The following is a 19,748-nucleotide window of genomic DNA, read 5'->3' as shown; positions in this document are numbered from 1 at the left end:
TGAACTACCACCATAAGCGCGGGGCTGTTTATTGGGTAATAAACTTGGCTACTTTTGCCTTAGCCAGGGGTCACTATCACCTTCACAACTTTCGCTTCCCAATAACTCGCCACGAGACGCCTTTGCATTTCAAGTTGGCTGAAACGCTTAGCCTTTGCATTTCAACGGTAAGGTGAACGGCAGCGACAAAACCAGCCAAAACAAAAACCCAAACCCCTCTTTTCGCGTCGCCTTTGCCTTCTCTCCGGTGCGAGGCACCGCGGGAGAATCGGGAGTCTCCAAATGCACATTTGACACAAAGCGCCCGCCGGGGATCTCCTGTTCCTACTAGCTTCCCGCTCCCTTCCTTTTTTTCCACGCCTGGAATTCGGGGATTGTCGAGAGCTTTTCGGAAGACGACTCCGCGCACCGACCTCTCCTGGTCTACTGAAGAGGCAGCGCTTCTCCTTCCCGGAGCCCCCCATCAAATAGTTGCGTGGGGAGCGAGGCGAAGAGGGCGCTCTCAGAAAGCATCCTTGGCGGAACAACAAGGACCTCCCCGCTCCCTGGGGTCGGGCGGGGGGAGGCTGGTGGTTCTCGCCTCTCTCCCGCCTAAGTCTTCCCTCGGCAGCCACCCAGCAGCCGTCAAGAGCCGCCCACTCTCCTCCTCCTTCCCTCCCCTCCCCGGCTTCCCTTGCGCTCTCTGCACGCACGCACGGAGGGAAGTGAATGGGGGAATCAAGAGGCTGGAGTGCGCGGCAAGTGGCGGCTCCTTACAAATGAGCCTCCAGGCGGCTTTCTCTCCCCACCCTCTCCCGGCCGAAAGAGGAGGGGCAGCGAAATGTGGCCGCTCGCTGCGTCGGAGGAGGGGAGGAAAAAAAGGGGAGGGGAGGGGATGTGTGAGGGGAAAGAGGAGCAGTGGCCCGTGCGCGCCTCTTGTTCCCGGTGTGATTTGCAGCCAATCATCAGTAGGTGTCCGCATCCCCTCATCCTCCTCACCTCCTGGGCGCTGCGGAGCCTTCTCACTCCTCGCACACACACACACACACACCCGCCCTTTCCCTCCGCCTCCTCGCTTCCTTCCCCTCCTCCTGCAACCACACACACGCAGGCACGCACAAACAGCGAGGGGGAGAGCGAGTCCCCCGGCTGCCACCCTCCCTCCATCGCACACAGCGACAGGAGAGACGGACGGAGCGCAGCGCGCAGGGAGAGACCACCGAGCACCGCCGCCGCCGCCAAGCGCTCTCACACATTCATGCGCGCACACACACACACACACACACACTCACACATTCAGTGCCTGCTCTTTCCTTTCCCCCTCCCTTCCCTCCTCCTTTCTCTGCAACCAGAAAAAAAGAGGCACTTACAGGTATTTGCTTAGTGGATCGGAGTCTTTATTTCTTTCCCACCAAGCCTCCCCACCCCCAACCTGCATCACCGCCCTGTACAGTTTGTTTACAAGTATCAAAGTTGTAATTGAGGAGCGGCCAAAGAAAGACACCTCGGGATATTTTTCTTTTCTGTGTTTTTTTTTTTTTACCTTCTCCTTTGTGTTAGGGAGTGATGTGCAACTAAATAAAGACAAACAGGCGGGTTAAACGTCTGCAAATCCAAGCCCCCAGTCCCCCCAATACAGAGACTGGTAAGTGATTGTTTTTGGTTCTTTCTTTCTTCCTTCCTTTCTCTCTTCTCCCTTCCCCCTTCATGCGCGCTCTTTCGCTCCCTCTCTTTTCCGCCTCTTGGACTGCTGGGATTGTTAAAGTAGATGAATGCTAAGCTTCAGCAATGAAAGGCGCTGCTCTATTAATTTATTAATTAATCTGCACCAGCCCCTCCTCCTGAATGTTAAATATGACCTTTGATCTCTCTGTCTGTAGCAGAACAGAAATGCAGTATTGAACATGAACAGTCACATTGATTTAAACAGTGAGAAAATCGTGGATTCTGCTTTTAATTTTCTTTTTAATCTGGCTATACTTTTAATATTGGGGGAAAAAAATCAATAGCTGCGCTTCAGATTTCTCTCGAGCTCCAGAGATAACATCGATTGAACAATAATGACATGGTTGGTGGCACCATTATATTCCACCCCCCCCTTTTCTGGTAGCCATAAACCTTGCAAGGAGATGGGGGGGGGTGGGCTGCTGAGGGGAAAGAAGAGGTTGGAATGGTAGGAAAGAGCGTTTGTGAAAGCAAAGCCACTTTAAGGCTGTGAAAAATAGGGCATGAACGTGCAAGTCTCCATTGCCTGCCCCCTCCCCCTTTACATTCAACATTGGAACCTTTTACCAATCCAGCGCTTTACTGCCCTTACTCAATAAAGCTACTTCTATTAAATAGTTGCTATAGTTTCCTTTAAATAGTGTTTTTTTAAAGTATTCTATTATGCATGGTGACCTGCAATCGTGTTTGTGTGTGGGGCAATGGTAGGATTTGCCACCAAATCCCTCCAGGGAGCAATGGTGTTTTTTTTTAAAATTTCTTTTTCTTTTCCTGCTGTGAAAATGGAAAGGTGGCTGTGTTCTCATTAAAGTCTTTTAAGCATTCAAGGGTGCAGACTGACCTCCTACCTAGTCTAACAAGACTGAGGTGTGTTTTCTTAGGTTTGCTTTCCTTTCCTCTTGATTAGTTTCCCCAACCATAGATTTTTTAGTAAGGTTCAGCTAGATGTCTATGTGCTTTTGTAGCTGGTAGGTTGGGGTAGAAATAGTTCATTGGTCTAATTATGATAGTAATTAGTATAATTGATAGGTACTTTTTACCTGTAGGAATGGTGTGAAAGCTGTTTTAGGCCATCCAGACTGTCTCTGCATTTAATTTACAATACTGTAAAAAAATCCTGTTTTTATATACATACATACATACATACATATCCATATTTTTAAAAAATCAGGATATATATTTATTGTATTCAACTGGGTTAATGCTTTATTTTACTTTCTAAATATTGCAACTTGGTCTGACCTGCAAACTAAAATCCTCCCAACAATTATTTTAAGTATATGATTTGGGAGTGATAAACTCCATAATATCCTCCAGCCTATAGATTGTTGTATTACAACTGAACAGGTAATGCCTTCAAAAACCTTAAGAACAACATTTCCAGTCTCTATGAGGTGGCATATGCCTATTTTTAAATGAATATAAACCTGGGTTCAGTGCTTAACTTGACTGATAAATTTACCCATACATTACTCAAAAAGGTTGGGTTCACACAACACACAATGCCATAAAAAAAAACTAATCATGGTTAAAGATAACAAAACTTTGCTGAGCCCATTTATGTGTGTCATAAACACACAAATTTATTGTCATATACATCCACAGGTATGGATGGACCTGTGCAGAGAACAAGAGAGTCTGAAGCCTTCCTGACTGGAGATTAAACCTGTTTAGAACCGATTAGGATTTGGTTTAGTTGGAAATTGTTTTCCTATCTTTTCCCTGGCCCCATTTACTTGGCGGTTAATTTCTGCCTCAGAAGGGCATCGCCTTCACCAAGAGCCCTGCCTTTGAGACTGCCTAACTCCAATTCTGCTGAGATCCAGACCCAAAGGACAAAGTGGCAGCCGACAAATCTCTCCAGCTTCCAATATATCAAGATCTGTGCCACTATATACCCCACTGAGGAGGAGGGGATAGGCTCCTAGGGGCACAGGGGGAGCCTTGCCATACTTTTGTGATTTTTTTAGCCCCTCGAGAATGCTCGTTTTCCCTCCCCTGCCCTCTTATTTGATGGTTTTCCTCCTCCTCCTCTTCTCCCCGGCTTGTCCCCCTCCCTTCTCTAACGTTCAGATGCCCTCCAGTTAGAGGGATTTGGAGCCTCTCGCTACCAATCATTTGCATGTGTTTAGCCCTCCAATTGCCCTTTCTCCCTTGGCATTTGTTGGCCCTCCCCTCCCCTCCCCTGCTCTTCTCAGCTATTAAAGCGGGCAAGAGAGGGTAGCCCGCCCGCGGGGGGGGGGGAGGGCGCAGAGGGAGGAGGCTGCGGTGGCCCGATCATGTCTTTATTGATTGTTATGCAAATGAGTTGCAATGACTGATGTACGCCTCTTCTCTGCGTGTCCTGTGGGTCTTTTTTTAACCGAACCAAAACAAAAGCACACAAACGCAGCGGGTTCCCCGCCCTCTCCCCATCCTTCCTCCTCCTCCTCCTCCTCCCACTCCCCTCCCCCCCTTTGGCGTAGACCTTTTCCGAAATGACTCTCTTTATTTCAGTGGCGACGGTGCCCGGGCTTGAGAATGCCAAGGAAGAGCCGGCTGCCTGAGACTTCGCCGTCTGGAGAGATGCCCCCGCAAGAGGATTAGAGGATACCGCTTCCCCCCCTTCCCTTCCCCTCCCTTCGACCCCTCCGGCCACCCAGCCCCCGTCTCCGCCCCCGACGGCTCCAGTGGCCCTCCTCCCGGCCCTGCCCTTCCCTCCCCTGGCCCTCCCCGGACCCCCTTCCTCTCCTCCTCCTCCTCCTCCTCCTTCCCTCCCGCCCTGTTGCCCCAAGCCCACCCGCACCCCTTGGGCACCATGAACACCAACGTGTGCGTGGAGACGGGGCCCAACCCCGAGGCGCCGGGGCTGCCCAAGGAGAACCACCTGCCCGACGGTGCCCTCAACAGCCTTGTGGATTACAACTCGGAGATGGAGCGCTACCGCTCCTTCGCCACCTTCTACAAGACCAACGGCGGGGCCTTCCCTCAGGCGGCCAAGATCGCGCGCATCACCACCCCCATCTTCCCAACCGCCGCCGCTGCCGCCGCCGCCCGCATCGGCATGTCCCCGTGGAACTGCGACACGGCCACGGCGGCCGCCGCCACCGCCATGCTGTGGGGCAGCGGCGCAGGAGGCGGGGGAGCGGGCGTCGGCGGGCCTAACCCGGCGGCCGCCGCGGCTGGCGGCGTGGCCCGCAAAGCAGCCGCCGTCGCCGCCGCCTCGTCGGTCGCAGCGCCCCCGCCGGCTTCGTCGCCCGCCTCTTCTCTGCACGCCGCCGGCAGGAGCGGAAACGGCGGCGGCGGGAGTTTACACCATCGGAACGAGTCCCAGCGGCTCGGCAAGCCTGGCTGCGCGCCAGCCGAGCAGCCCTCGTTGCAAATGGCCAATAATAATTTCCTCTCCACCTTAGCCCCGGAACACTGCAGACCTTTGGCTGGGGACTGCATGAACAAGCTCAAATGCGGCGCTGCTGAAGCAGAGATAATGAATCTCCCCGAGCGCGTGGGGACTTTTTCCGCTATCCCGGCTTTAGGGGGCATCTCATTACCTCCCGGGGTCATCGTCATGACAGCCCTGCACTCCCCCGCAGCAGCCTCAGCAGCCGTCACAGACAGCGCGTTTCAAATTGCCAATCTGGCAGACTGCCCGCAGAGCCATTCCTCCGCCTCTTCGTCGTCCTCCTCCTTGGGAGCCGCCGGAGGAGGGGGAGGAGGAGGCGGCGGGGGTGGTGGAGGAGGAGGAGGAGGGGGCGGCGGCGGCGGCGCGGGAGGAGGAGGGGGCGGCGGCAACCCAGCCAAGAAGAAGAGGAAAAGGTGCGGGGTCTGCGTGCCCTGCAAGAGGCTCATCAACTGTGGAGTCTGCAGCAGTTGCAGGAACCGCAAAACGGGACACCAGATCTGCAAATTTAGGAAATGTGAAGAGCTAAAGAAAAAACCTGGCACTTCGCTAGAGGTCAGAGGAGATGATTTCTTTCTTCCCAGCCTCCCGCCGTCCCTCGTGAACCCCCTTCCCCCGCCTCTTCAGTGCTTCTTGTCTAGTTTCAAGATGCAGCATCCCTTTTCCGAAGCCTCCTTCAGGTTGTGAGGGGGGAGGCCCCCCTCGCCTCGCCCCCCCACTTGGTTGCCTCTCCGTAGTACTGTGCACAAAGCATAGCCACACGTCCTCAGCCTGGTGGGGGATGGGGTTGGATTGGACTGCTCTGGACCCAGTTTTGGAGGAAGGGGAGTGAGGAGGCCGGCCCTCTGCAATAAAAACCTGGCCCGGGGCCTTGGGGCGTTTTGTTTGGTTTTTTTTCGACAGGCAGGAATACCCGGAAAGTTTGTCTAAATGGGATTTGGAAAGGAAAAAAATGCCACGAAATCGCTCAATTCCCGAGGGGATTTTTTTTTCTCACCCTTTATAATCATTACACGAAGATTTCTTCTACTCTTTTTTTTAAAAAAATACACATTCCCAAGTTGTATATTACAAGTAAATTGATTGGAATCGATGGTCTATATTTTTATCTGTTACTTCAAGGTGTGTTGTTTGGTGACATGTAAACTATTTTTACTTAATGTGGAAGTAATGGTGAAGGGCATTTTTTTTTAAAGAAAGTCCAAATGCTTTAGTAGTCATGAAACTTTTTAAGTTCTAAATAACTTTGGCAGTATAGTGGATCCTTTCCTTCCTTATTTGCTGTGTAGATTTTGCTTTGTTTGAAAATTAGGGAGTTTACTTTTCTAAAGCTGATTCCACATCTTAAAATGGTCCTCCATCTAAAATGAAGAACTAGGTAATTTGGGGTTTGTTTTTAGATAATTTATTACAAGAAAATAATTGGTGGTGAAAAAGTTAGTCAAGCATACCAAAAGTGGATCATGATACATCCTTACCAAAAAAATAGCCCTTTGTAGTATATTTTACAATCTGATAAAGAATATGAGTATTTGTGCTTGAAATGTATATGCATTTATTTTTTAAAAACTCAGAATTGACAATGTATCATAGACCAGAAAAGGTCTTCAGGTTTAGTAGACTTTAAAAAAGTAAAAGGGATATTCTGGATTTTCAGTTCATGTATTTAGTTTAGCAGTCAAAGAAAAAAAAACATGTAAAATGATTAATAGCATTATTTTTAGATGGAAGAAAAGAGAGGAAAGACTTGTAATGATTTAAACCCTGTGATTATTAAAACTATAGTATTACCAGGTAGATGAATCTATCAGATGAATGTTTGATTTGAGAAATAAAGTTCTTTATGGAACTTTAAGATGTAAAGTGGCTGAAATTAGCAACTCAGAGTTGCAACTGTCATTAACAGGAGTTAACTTAAACATAGATTTTTTTATTTGTGTTAATGTTACTACTAAGTTTAACATTTCATTTAGAAAAAAATAGGGAGGGAAAGGAAAGCACTTGGGTGATACTAATTTTTCTTCTTCCCTTGCAAAATTGAACTATCCTTTTGGAAAGTTTAATAACTTATTCCTCATATATTTTCCATAGCTGCTTATTGTGCATATCTGATAATCCAATATCACTTTGATGCAACAGTCTCTATGGACTATATTTCAGCTGGTCAAAAATCAGTTGTATATAAATGTACCTGTTATTTTTGGTTGCAAACACTCCTGTTTATTTCATAGAACGTTACCGAGAATGTATATTGTGATTTTTACAATAAACAGTAAATGCTGAATTTGAACACTAAACCATAACTAAAAATGATAACTTTTTTCTTTTCCTGGGTGCATTAAGTGTACTCTCCTGCACAGTTTTCCAATACTCCTCTTTAAAAACCAATCTTGATTTTGCTAACTAGTTAAAAGCAAGGAAAGATGCAGTTCTCAGCATGTTTACCAGGGATATAGTTCTTTAAAATACCAAGATATACTTGAAAACTAATTGAATAGGATAAAGCTGACTGCTCTATTCAGTCTAAAAAACAGTATCTTGTGTTGCTTTAGACAGATATGCCACCTTTGCACAGAAGTAAATTACACTAGAACTGTTCATGACTGCACTACTAACTAGCCAAGCATATTTTAGATTAGCTGCTTGTATGAACCACGGCTACGTGGTTAGTTTATAGTTCAGTTTATTATTCATATCCAGACAATGAGATTAAGTTATTAAACTATAACTTAATTTACCATGGGTTAGCGTCTTATGCAAAGTATTTATTTTCAGGCAAGTTGGTGCCCAACCTTAGCAGTTAACGGAATAATTTCTGAGCAAATGGCATGTTTCTAAGCTTGTATTTGCTGAGAATCTTAAAATTCAGGAGAGAAGAAAATATTTACCAAAGAAAACTTCCTTCATCGACTTCTTGCAAATATTGTCCTTTTGTCCATTTAAGGGAAAATTCTGTAGACATTCTCAATCATCCAGGTCATGGTTGTCCCAAAGATGCTTTTTCAGGAGGCAACTGGACTTTCTGGTTTTTTCTTTTGAAGACGTTTCGCTTCTCATCCAAGAAGCAAAACGTCTTCAAAAGAAAAAACAAGAAAATCTAGTTGCCTCCTGAAAAAGCACTTTTGGGATAGTGTTAGCAGGCAAAATCAGAAGAAAAAGTTGAACCTTCTCATAGTTCTCTGCATGCGTGCCTTTAATTTCTGTGCAAGGTATCACAAAAATATGGGGCTGAGATGCTATGTTAGCCTTACATCATCTCTTTCCATCCTCCACTGCAGCCTATAGATTGATGGAGTTGATAAAGTTTTTGTCTGACGCGATGTGGCTCCTATATCCTTAAGAACTTTGGATTGAGTTTAAAGTCCATTTTCATCAGTGCATCTGTCTTTTGCAAAGCATCCTAACATTTACAGCACTGTCTAAAGCAAATACTAAAATCCTGTTGACTTCCACTCTGTTTCTCCAAAACGAAGTTAGACTCATAGCTGTAATGTGCATTGATTAAATAATTTTTGATAATGAACATATAGACACTGCCCTGTCAATAAAGGGGTGAAGGGATGGGAAAGAAATGTATGTAAGAGGAAAAAGCTTTCATGAATGAACAGTTGGTAGGTGTCCAAAAGCACATTTTCCTGACAAAGAAGTTCTGCATCTTTAAACATTTCCTGGGCGTGTGTATGAAATAATTGCACCACAATTGTGGCCAGCAAAGTGCATATCACTACATTTGAAAACATTCTCACATTTTAGTTACTTGTTTCTTTGTTGTATTCAAGCACATGTGCAAGGATATACATTGATACATAGTAATTCATGTAACATGTAGCATCACAAAATAACAACTTCAGTTTTAGCATACATTAAAAGTGCTGTGTAAAGACAGTCTATAGCTAGCTCGACATCTTGTGTGAACCTCCAAAACTGAATCTATTAAGTCAACTATGGTGTATTTAAATGTGGGTAACTATGTTGCATAAACAATCTTGAGCTGCAGTTTCTCAATTTTGAAAAACAAATCTCTGCAGATTTCAATCTATTTCAATCTAAATAACGGCAGTCATTTTCAAATTAGAAAGAAGTTCAAATTTAGCCATTGTCTGTCGAAATTAGAATTTTCCACTTACTGTTACTTTTTCTCCTACTACGCATTTTTAATGAGAGGTAAAGACAGAGCATTATTGTCCAAAGCACATAAAGAACTATACATCAAGTGTTAAAGCAATAAATTGGAAGCATGTCAAAGATTGGCAGAGCATATATGACTGAACTGATGCTTCCCTTGTTTCAGACAGGAAGAAAAAGTTGGAGTGACTTGGTGTCTCTGTCCACAGGTAGTCTGGTAACCTTCCCTATAGTCTAGGAGGGCTCTTGATTTGAACAAATTCAGAACCAGAACCTCAGTTCTCTTTCTATTCGCAAATATGAACATTTCCCCCCAAAAAGAGTAAAAGCAATTCTTACTCTGGGTAGTCCTTTAACAAGAGTTCATTTAATGACTGTTTGAAGTTACAATGGCACTGAAAAAAAATAATCATATGACAGTTCTTCACACGACCATTGCAGCATACCCATGGTCATGTGATCACCTTTTGCAACATGGCAACTGACTCACATTGATGATGGTTGTAGTGCCCCGGGGTCATGTGATTACCTTTTGCAACCTTATGACGAACAAAGTCAATGGGAAAGCCAGATTCACTTAACAACCATATTACTAACTTAACAACTACAATGATTCACTTAACTGTGGCAAGAAAGTTTATAAAATGGGGCAAAATTCACTTAACAACCATCTCATTTAGCAACATAAATTTTGGCCTCAATTGGAGTTGTAAGTTGAAGATTACTTGTAATCACAACCCAACAAAAACCAGCTACTTGATGTCTGAATTACATTTGAATGAAATGTTGCTTGCATCCTAGCTTTTTTTTTTTTTTTTTTAAAAAAGAACACTTCTTTTTTCTTATGTGAAGCTCACCCAAACAACACTTTGATCATTTGGTTTTTTTCCATAAAAAGACATAACAATATAAAAAGTCCACGCATGCAAGCAATAGTAATAAATATACAAACTAAAGATTGATGTCACACACAGCTCTATGTATTCACACCCATCCACAGCATTCATATAAATTTATGGTATGTTTAAAAAAGCATAATCATTATTTATCCAGGGAGAGTACTTATTTTTTCCCCATTAGTGTACACTAATATAATTCCTTCTGTAAATTATAGACTGAGGGACATGGCTCACTATCGCCTCTTTTATGTAATGAAAAACCAAAGGGAATTTGGACAAGGACATAACATCCATCTTCATGCTTTTTCTTCCCAAACTTGCTCCTATGGAGCAGAGTCAAGCAATCCAGGCTTGGTTTTTAATATTTCAAAACTGATCTCTGGAACTAAACACTGTCTTCATGTTGAGCTTCTATATTAAATATAGCTTAACTCTTCTACTCTTTAGTTTCCCTTTTATTGGACCTCATTACTGTTATTAAGGTCTTCACCATGACCAAATAGTTATATATTACAATTTATTTTTCATTCTAATCATACTGAGAAATAGTTTCATGTTATGCTCCAGATATCTTCCAGTGATCCATTGGTACTTAACTTTCAAGTCTGAATAGAAATTCATGGGTGTTGTGTGTGTTGAAATAATGTTAGTAGTTATACATTATCCTTAAAACTTTCACACTTGAAGAGCTGATAAATAAAATTCAGCTTACTATGAGAAATGGAAGCAGCCATAGAATCTGTCCTTAAGAAAAGGACATCAAAAGAGATTATGTGGTTGGTAGTGAACTGTTTTTTCCTTGGAAAAAGAATGTTGACAGTGTGAGGCCTCTGAGTTGTGTGCATAGTGATCAGTTATAAAGAGATATTTTCATCTTTTGGTTTTCTGTAATTGTAGATTACATTGTTCCGTGATGCTCAGCTTTATAGAGAGATTGTTTTTTGAATAATAGACTGGTAATACGATTAAAATAGCTACTGGAAAGTCAGCAGAAAAAAAAACCTGGTGTGCTGTCTGGCTGTTATTCTATTGGATATTGAGAAAAATAATCAACCATCATACTCAAATTAGGTTTTTTTCCCTCATATTGCATTACATACAACCATATAATTGTTAAGTTATTAAACTATACCCATAACGTTATGATTAACCTTACCATAACTTGTTCCAATTGATAAAAGCTTTATTAGGGGAAAGTGTATGTCTATCATTTTTGGGATCTGATTCATTTGGGAGAGGGAGGGGGTTCATGTTTTTATTATTGGAGATTAATAACTGCCATAAAATTAGTTTTTATTCTTAATTTATCAATCACAAAGCAAAACTCTGTTTTCTGTGTGCATTTTTAACTACAATTTTTATTGTGACCTGAGGTAAATGTGGTGTTTTTTTCAACAATGTATTTTTCACCAATATACTTTATATATTATAACAGTGTATGACTGCTTAAGTCAGAGGTAGATGGCATTATTTCAGATTTTACTAAATCATATTCCACTTCAATAATATTCTTTTTAAAAAGGGTGATTTATTCACCCTAAACTTTAACTTCGTTGGTAAATTCACCCAAATTATTATTCAGATGTTATGGAGCCATGAGAATTTCATTTATGAGTTTGAATGTTCTGAAGTGTGGGGAGAATTGAAGATTTCTGAGTGAGGCAGTTGATAATATCAGACCAAATAGAGTGACAGGAACAGATCTATAGGCTTTCTGCTGATCAGCTGTTGCAATGCCCCCTTGATTTTTAACATATTTAGAGAACTTGATATCCATTTAAAGAGAGTTGAAATTTGATCTCCAGATACTTTTTAACTTTAGCAATGCAGTGTTTATTGTTTGTTTAACTACATAAACCATACTAAAACAGTTTAAAATAATTTAACCAGTTTTACCATAAAACCATTCTATATTTAATCTTTTCTAATACATCTACAGAGAATCAACCTCAGGAAGACTAATAAAAGAGTGAAATAAAATTTCCTACCTAAATCCTTCTACCTGAGGCACCTCTACCCATTTCAGGTAAATGCCATTGTTTGATACCAAACACAGAGAAAGAAAAGGTAAACACAAAAAGTTTGTAGTGAAGAGCCACATAATCAAGCTGCTTAAAAAGTCTGTGGAGGTTCTCAATCATCCAGGTCATAGTTGTCGGTGCTTTTTCAAAAGGCAACTGGACTGTTTTTCCTTGAGGAAGAAAACATTTCACTTCTCATCCAAGAAGCTTCAACAATTGTGACTGGATGGTGGTGGTGGGGTGGCAGGATAGGTTCTGACAGGTGGTGGTGAGGGAAATAGAAGGACTGTATTTCTTTGCAGAAATTTCTTAAAAAGAAAATTTCAAAATGGGAGTTATGGCCCTCACATCAGATTTCTTTACTTAGAAATATAACAGTCATTTGGATAACCTGATCCCCAAATTGGTTTAAGTTAGTCCTGGTGCTTAGAGTTGGGCATAGAAATGCGATAGAAACTGATGCAGTGGTAAATAATGCCAGATGATCTGACTGCCCACCCCAAACAACACCTGAGCAGCTACATTTGGTGCCCGTTGAATCATCTTCAAAAGCAATCCCGTGGAGACTATGTTATAATGTTTCAGTTTATACATGACATTCTCAAATAAAATCAAATAAACAATAGACTGCATACTAATGCATGTGGTACATATATGTTAATTATATGGGTATGATTGCAGTTATACAAGAGATAATATATCAGAAGGTTTCCAAAATAAATGTCATTGGAATATAAAAAGAATTCAGCAACATCATTATTTTCTTCTATTTTCAGTTTCTTTTATAGAAGCACAATCAGGATTCTGCTAAAAATAATTCCAGGCTTCTTCTTTTTTTTATCTCTAGAAATAAATGCGCGAACCACTATTAAAACTCATGGGACTGAATGGGAATATTTATATCTAATAATCAAAATTAATCAATTCAATAGATAAGACTAAAAAAGTTAATAGTGCATGACAATTTTTGCTGGCTTTAGTACTTGTCTACTGGTACTTATCTGACAATCATTTGTAATGTGTAAATATCCTGAAAAAACTTACGCATTGCAATATTGAAGTGAACTAATTTCTTAGCATCCTATGAAACGCTGTGTCTCTGCAGTAAAATATAGATAGCTGAACTGCTCCAAATTCTCAATGTTTACTGAAAAATGTATGATAATCTGCCATAGGTGACATGATTGAATTTTATAAAAGATGCTGATAACCTTGAAATTTAAATTTCTACATTTAAAATGTCTCTCTAAGTCGTCTGCTTCTTTGTCAGTCATCTTTTGATACTTAGACAGTTAAACCAATAATTAAATGGTCATGACAACATGTGAACACAAGTCTACTCAGTTATCTGAACAGGTCAACAGTAGTTAAAAGGGAAAGTAAATGGCAAAGATGTAGAGTAGAAAATCTAAAGCGTACTTTGAAAGATAACAACGTCAGATCATCTTGTCCTTTTAAAAGCCTCAGGAGCCAACATCAATGATACATGTAATATGTCAAGTTATATAAAATATTGTATAAAATAACATTAAAACTGGCTGTTTAAAAAAGGACATCTTAATGAGCCATGCAGATAAATATTATTATAAATTATTAGGCACAATCTGTTCTTGCATTTTCCACATGATACAGTGATGTATCCTGTTAACTCCCACAGTTTAGTTATCTCTCTCTATAACTAATAGTAAGATTAGCTTCAGATGAATCTGCGAGTTTTATAGCAACTTTGTGAATTATGTTCATTGACTGTCTTGGGGGGCGGGGGGGAGAAGGGAGATTAAAATTTCATACAATTTTAAAATTTCATTCCAGTTTATTGTAAAACCAGGTCTGACATGCATTATATTTTTCAATATTCAAGATTAATTTTCCACATGAATGGTGGACATATTAGGAATGTCTTGTGAATTCCAATAAAATTTGCTAACATATTTTCCAGAGGTGACTGACTGTTGGGAATTAGTTGTAGCTATATGGAACTGAATGTAGAATGTGTAATTTTTAATCTAGCTGATTTTGTACACCCATTGTATACACAGCCTGCCATTAAGTAGGTTTGTAACAAAATAAATTTCATTGAATTCAGTCATGCATGCTGTCAGGGAAATATGTATAAAATTACAATGTGGGGGATGAGCTTGATTTGATTGTTAGGAGCAAATATCTTAACTTCATGTGATATTTTTAGTATCCTGCAGAAAGTGGGTTAATGTTAGGAAACAGCCCTTTGTCTTTCATGTGTACTCTAAGAGGTAAATATGATATTGTGGATCTAAATAGGTATTCCACTAGTGGATATGTCCTTTCCATTCATAGAAGTGTTGTTTCCAGGGTGCTAAAAGAGCATGGTGTAAGAAAATACCTGAGATATAGATGTACAAGCTGTTACTAAATCATTTGAATCGTTAGAATGTATATATAGCTTGTATCTTCCTTATGGATCAAGTTTCAATACAACTTCCAAAATATGATGTTCAAGTTGAGAAGTTTCCTTCTAGGTTGTGTAAGAATTGTAAATACCATTAGCATAGTTTCTTTTTTCACTGACTTCTTTGAATTTGATCAATGCTATCCTTAAGAGTACTTTGATTAGAAAAACCAAGGTGTACATGTTGAACTAAAACCTGTTTCATACACCCCCATGGGTGACTTAAGCCAACTAATTTATTTATTTGAGTCAATCCTGTTCTCTTCAATTGGACATAACTACTTCTTATGAATCTTTTTATTACTAAGCTTCATTTAAGTGTGGCAGTACTCCTTGCTCTGTTTTTATTCATTAAGACCCTTAGGCTGCCCTGTTTTATAGGTATCATTCCTACTGATATGTTTATGGGATATTAGACCAGGATGTAGCTGATAGCTCAAGGAGTACAAATACTCATCAAAGTTGATTTCCCTATTTCATTAAAATAGACTTCTATAAGAGAGGAGAGCTTGATTTAGCAGTATTCAGAGTTTATTGACTTGCCCAAAAATCAATGGACAAAAAAGAGCTATGTCCTCTGTCATATGCACAAGAAGTCTTTCATAGTCCTAATACATTTATGTGTCTTATAACAGGTTATAGAAGTCAGAGTTGTGGATAGGACTTATATATCTATGTTCAAAAGATCTTCATGACCACTAAATATTGTAGTGAGTTGAAGTTTTCCCTTTTTATTCCCATCTGTTGGCCATGTACATGTTTGCAGTCCAGATTTGATATTAGTCAGAAACAGGACCAAGGAAGGCAATGAAACTTTTTTCTGGTTAATTATTAATTAGATAGCTACCTAAATGTATATTCTATAAATCCTAAATCTGGCCTTGTAATTCAAAGGGTTGATTATAGGCTGAAGTTTATACAGATACATATTAACTTATGTATTACCTATGTAATATAAATCTAATACTATGCAAATGAGTAGGCTTTTCAGAAAGACAAATCGTGGAGGGAGATAAAAGGTTAATATTAATTTGTCAACATTCATTTATCATAGGTGTTCCCATGACTGCTGTATACCTAACAAAAAGTATGCATGTTAATATGTAGCATTCATACATGATATTACATCCATTCCGATTGTATAACATCTTGGGAGGTCTTATAATAAACAATAATTCATAGTAGTTGACAGTGAGAAAAAATTGTGGGTTATTTAAATATATATACATACATACATACATACATACATACATTGCTTCTAATACCATTACAATTCAAGGTGATTTACCCTACAAATTATTAGAATGAGATAATTAAAACAATATTTAAAAGAATGTAAAATATTCATTTGAAAAGTGGTATAAAAACTATTCAGATTTGAAGAGATGCTATAGGAAATAACATTCTAAAGTATGAGGCCCTCAACATAATGTTCAGTTAAGATCTGCTTCTACCACATTGTCTTGTTGACATAAGAACTGCTATAAAGAGTTATCTCTTTTCATACCTCTCCCCAATATAAGAAATACTTCTCAAACTATAGAGCTGAGTAAGACAGAGAAAGTATCCTTTAAGACTGTAAATTTTTAAAAAGTGATTAATAGTCTTAAACAATCTACTGCCTTGTAATAGTGTTTCTTAGCTCTTAAGAATTCCAATATTGCCAAACTGGAATTGAGGGAACTGGAGGGAATTCTGGTAGTCAAATATGTATGGAGGCCAAGTTGGGGAAGAATATTTTTTTTAAATACTTACGCAATTATTAAGAATGTTGTAAATAGCTCTCCAGTTGTTATGTAGATCTCAGGCCTTTTATACTTACTTGCACTAATATCTATTTCTATTCATCCAGATATAAATCAAAATTTTACAAAAGTAATTTGTGTTCAGATTTAGAACAACAGCAACAAAACAAAATGAAAAAAAATATTTATTTTGACTGTGTTTATATGGAAGATGTAACACTTGCACATTGTATAAATTCATTGCCATGACAACTTCATAATTTTTTTGTATACATTTGGGCTATTTTTGGAAGTTATTGCGTTCTCAACAACTTTTGGTGCAGATTACTTATTGGATCATTTTAAGAGTCTGGATGTCTCTTGTGATTGAATCTGGGTTAAATTTCTAATAAAGATATTCTGATAGACCTCAGCTTTTACCTTCCAACTTTGTATGTCAGGAGAAACATCTTCAGAAGGATTATACGCACTGTTGTTTGAATGAGGATATAGACTCTTGTGAAGTTGAGGATTGTGTTAATGCAGAGTTCCTAATTTTGGAGACAAGTGTAAACATGCTTCAGGGGTCCCCAAACTTGGCAACTGTAAGACTTGTGGACTTCAACTCCCAAAATTCTGGGAGTTGAAGTCCACAAGTCTTAAAGTTGCCAAGTTTGGGGACTTCTGTGCTAGATGAATGTACTTACAATTCCCTGTAAACTGCAGCTCAGAGTGGGGTTGGAGGTGATGGTGAGTGGGTTTGTATATCCTTTGCAAATACATTTGTATGTAGAGGGCATCAACTTATTTAAAGCACCTGAAGGCAGGATAAGAAGCAATGGATGGAAACTAATCAAGGAGAGATCTAATATAGAAATATTTTGACTATTAGAACATTCAATCATTTTGCCTTCAGAAGTTATGGGTGCTCCAGCACTGGAGGTTTTGAAGAAGAGATTGGACAGCCATTTATCTGAAAGGATATAGGGTCTCCTGCTTGAGCAGGGGATTGGACTAGAAGACCTGCAAAATCCCTTCCAACTCTGTTATTATATTCTATTCTACATTTGAAGGTATATAAAAAGTACTTTAATACAGGTAGTCATTGACTTACAACAGTTCATTTAGCGACCAAAGTTCATCGCTAAAAGAAGTGATTTATGACCATTTTTCATATTTATGACTGCTGCAGCATCCCCATGGTCACATGATCAAAATTCAGATGCTTGGCAACTGACTTGTTTATGATGGTTGCAGTGTCCTAGGTCATGTGATCAACTTTTACAACCTTCTTCTTAGCAAAGTCAATAGGGAGGCCAGATTCACTTAACAACCATGTTCCTAACTTGACAACTGCAGTGTTTCGCTTAACAAATGTGGCAAGAAAGGTTGTAAAATAGTGCAAAACTTACTTAACAAATGTCTTGTTTAGCAACAGAAATTTTGGGCTCAATTGTGGTCCTAAATCTAGGATGGCCTATATCAGATTTCAACAATCATTGATTGGCTTCTAGCTCAATGCTTTTAATGATTTGTCCTCTATTTCAGAAAATAGCAGACAATTTTAATAAATTTTATTGCAGTTATTAGCACAAAGTCTCCCTGCATTTTTTCACAGATAACTCTTAATTTTTTTTTGTTTTAAAACTGTTTCCTCTTGTTCTAATCTAGAGTATGGATTAACAAGGCTATAATTCCTTGCCCACTTACCATGAATCAGGAAAATTAGAAAGCTGGATGAATAATTCTGGCCTTGATCTCCCAGCATGATGGTTTCCCACCTGCAGAATTTTCCTTATGAAGGAGCAGTGACCAATGTATCTCATTTAAAGTAGTACAGACACAAGCAATTTCAACAGTAATGAAGTCTTCAATTAGAGAAGTGGACAGGGAGAAAGCATTAGAATGCTACTGTGATAATACTTTAATCAGGTGGAAAATGTCTTCTAATAAACAGTTATTAAATGCATAAAACTACAATAACTGAAGAGGACTTCCAGTGGTTCCCTTCTTTGCAATCATAATGATAACAATTTCATTTAAAAGAATTTGCTTCCTTCAGTTTTATGAAATGGATATGGTCAGAATCAAACAAATTATTTATATTTATAGCAATCTTTTTGGCATAGCAAATAGGTAGAGCAAATGTACCATTCCCTGTAAACTCTAGTCACAGCTATTGCCACAGTATATATGACATCATATTTTGTCCAGATAAGCAGTTTCACTTTAAGAGTAACCTGTTTTTGGAGGCAGCAGACCAGGCATCACAGTTATCATTCAAGACAGATTTTATTGTTTTTTAAAGCTTTGCCATGCTAATAATTTACATTAGTTGGAATGTACATTCAGATGAAAAATATTTATCTCATAGTCAGTTGTGCAACTATTACGTGGGATTATAATACCAAGTGTAGAGTGTTCTCTAACATATGCTTATAGAAGAAAACTATGTAATAGATTAGGCAAAGGATACAACTCGATTTCATGTATAAATAGATTTCATGTAATCTGTGATTACAGTGTCTCTCAGTATAAAATAATTCTAGTTGTTTTCCTGCACAATCTTCCTACTAAATAATGCTTGGAAATTTTTTGCTCCATGGAAAACATGTTATAGTTAGGGAAAATTAATACTCTGCATTAGAATATTAGCTGATTTAAATCAATATTTCCTGCACCATTTTTTCCAAAGAAACATTAAGAATTCTAAGCTAGGCTAGTTAAGACTAGGTTAAGCAAGCTTGACCTATATTGACTGGAAGTGGTTCTTGCTCGGGATTCCAGATTTTTTTTCCAATACTAAATTCTGAACTCGATGTTGTAACACTGAACTATAAGAAGCTGGTTAAATGTTTGCCAACAAGGCAAAATCAGCTGTGGGATGGCTATTATAATAGGAGAAAACTTAGTTGATATGATCCTTTCGAGACATTATTTTCTTGATCTGATTCCCACTCAACGATGTAGATAGATAGATAGATAGATAGATAGATAGATAGATAGATAGTATATATTGTGTATATGGTAAATCCATGTAATTAGATTCATCACATCTTCTTGGGCTTGAATGTTGAAAAGAATTTTAATACCACAGAAAGATTTGAATCAAATGAAATAGTCATCTAAAGCTAGGGACAGTGACAGAAAAATGGTAACACAGAGAGATAATGTCACAAAGCAGGCCCTGATCTTTCACAGTTGCATCCTTATATGTCAAATGCAAGTGTATAAGTTGCAAAGTTTGCATTGTGATGTCATGGCACCCATTCATCACATGTCATACTTGTTGCCCTCATGAATGTTTCTGATGCCCACATCACTTGACACATTCACTTAAACATCTCAGAGTGGCTAAAGTACTCATTTAAAATCATGTGACTTGAGAGCAGCTTTACAAATATAAGGTACTGTATTTTTCTCTTAGGAGTTCTGGACACTCCAACTCCTTTATTACCCAGTATTATG

At 39.5% G+C, this 19,748-nt stretch overlaps 1 protein-coding gene across 4 annotated transcripts in view; it reads left to right on the top strand.

Annotated features, from left to right (window-relative positions):
* The first annotated feature begins 903 nt into the window (after positions 1-903).
* CXXC4 (CXXC finger protein 4) overlaps positions 904-19,748 on the top strand; it is a 56,276-nt gene continuing 37,431 nt past the window's right edge. The window contains exons 1-3 of one of the 4 annotated variants that reach the window (XM_087962920.1): positions 907-1,351; positions 1,540-1,624; positions 4,201-7,380. In XM_087962920.1, coding sequence (XP_087819046.1) covers positions 4,502-5,770 — 1,269 coding nt within the window. In that variant the 5' untranslated portion in view covers positions 907-1,351; positions 1,540-1,624; positions 4,201-4,501 and the 3' untranslated portion in view covers positions 5,771-7,380. Of the gene's footprint in view, positions 1,625-4,200; positions 7,381-19,748 lie in introns of those variants that run through there. The other 3 variants (XM_087962922.1, XM_087962921.1, XM_087962919.1) reach the window with 3 other exon arrangements.

The sequence above is a fragment of the Notechis scutatus genome, chromosome 4, assembly GCF_049901735.1.
Source record: "Notechis scutatus isolate UNSWTSFEM ecotype Mainland chromosome 4, rNotScu1.2, whole genome shotgun sequence".
Taxonomy (NCBI): Eukaryota; Metazoa; Chordata; class Lepidosauria; order Squamata; family Elapidae; genus Notechis; species Notechis scutatus.
This window is presented reverse-complemented; position numbering and strand designations above follow the sequence as displayed.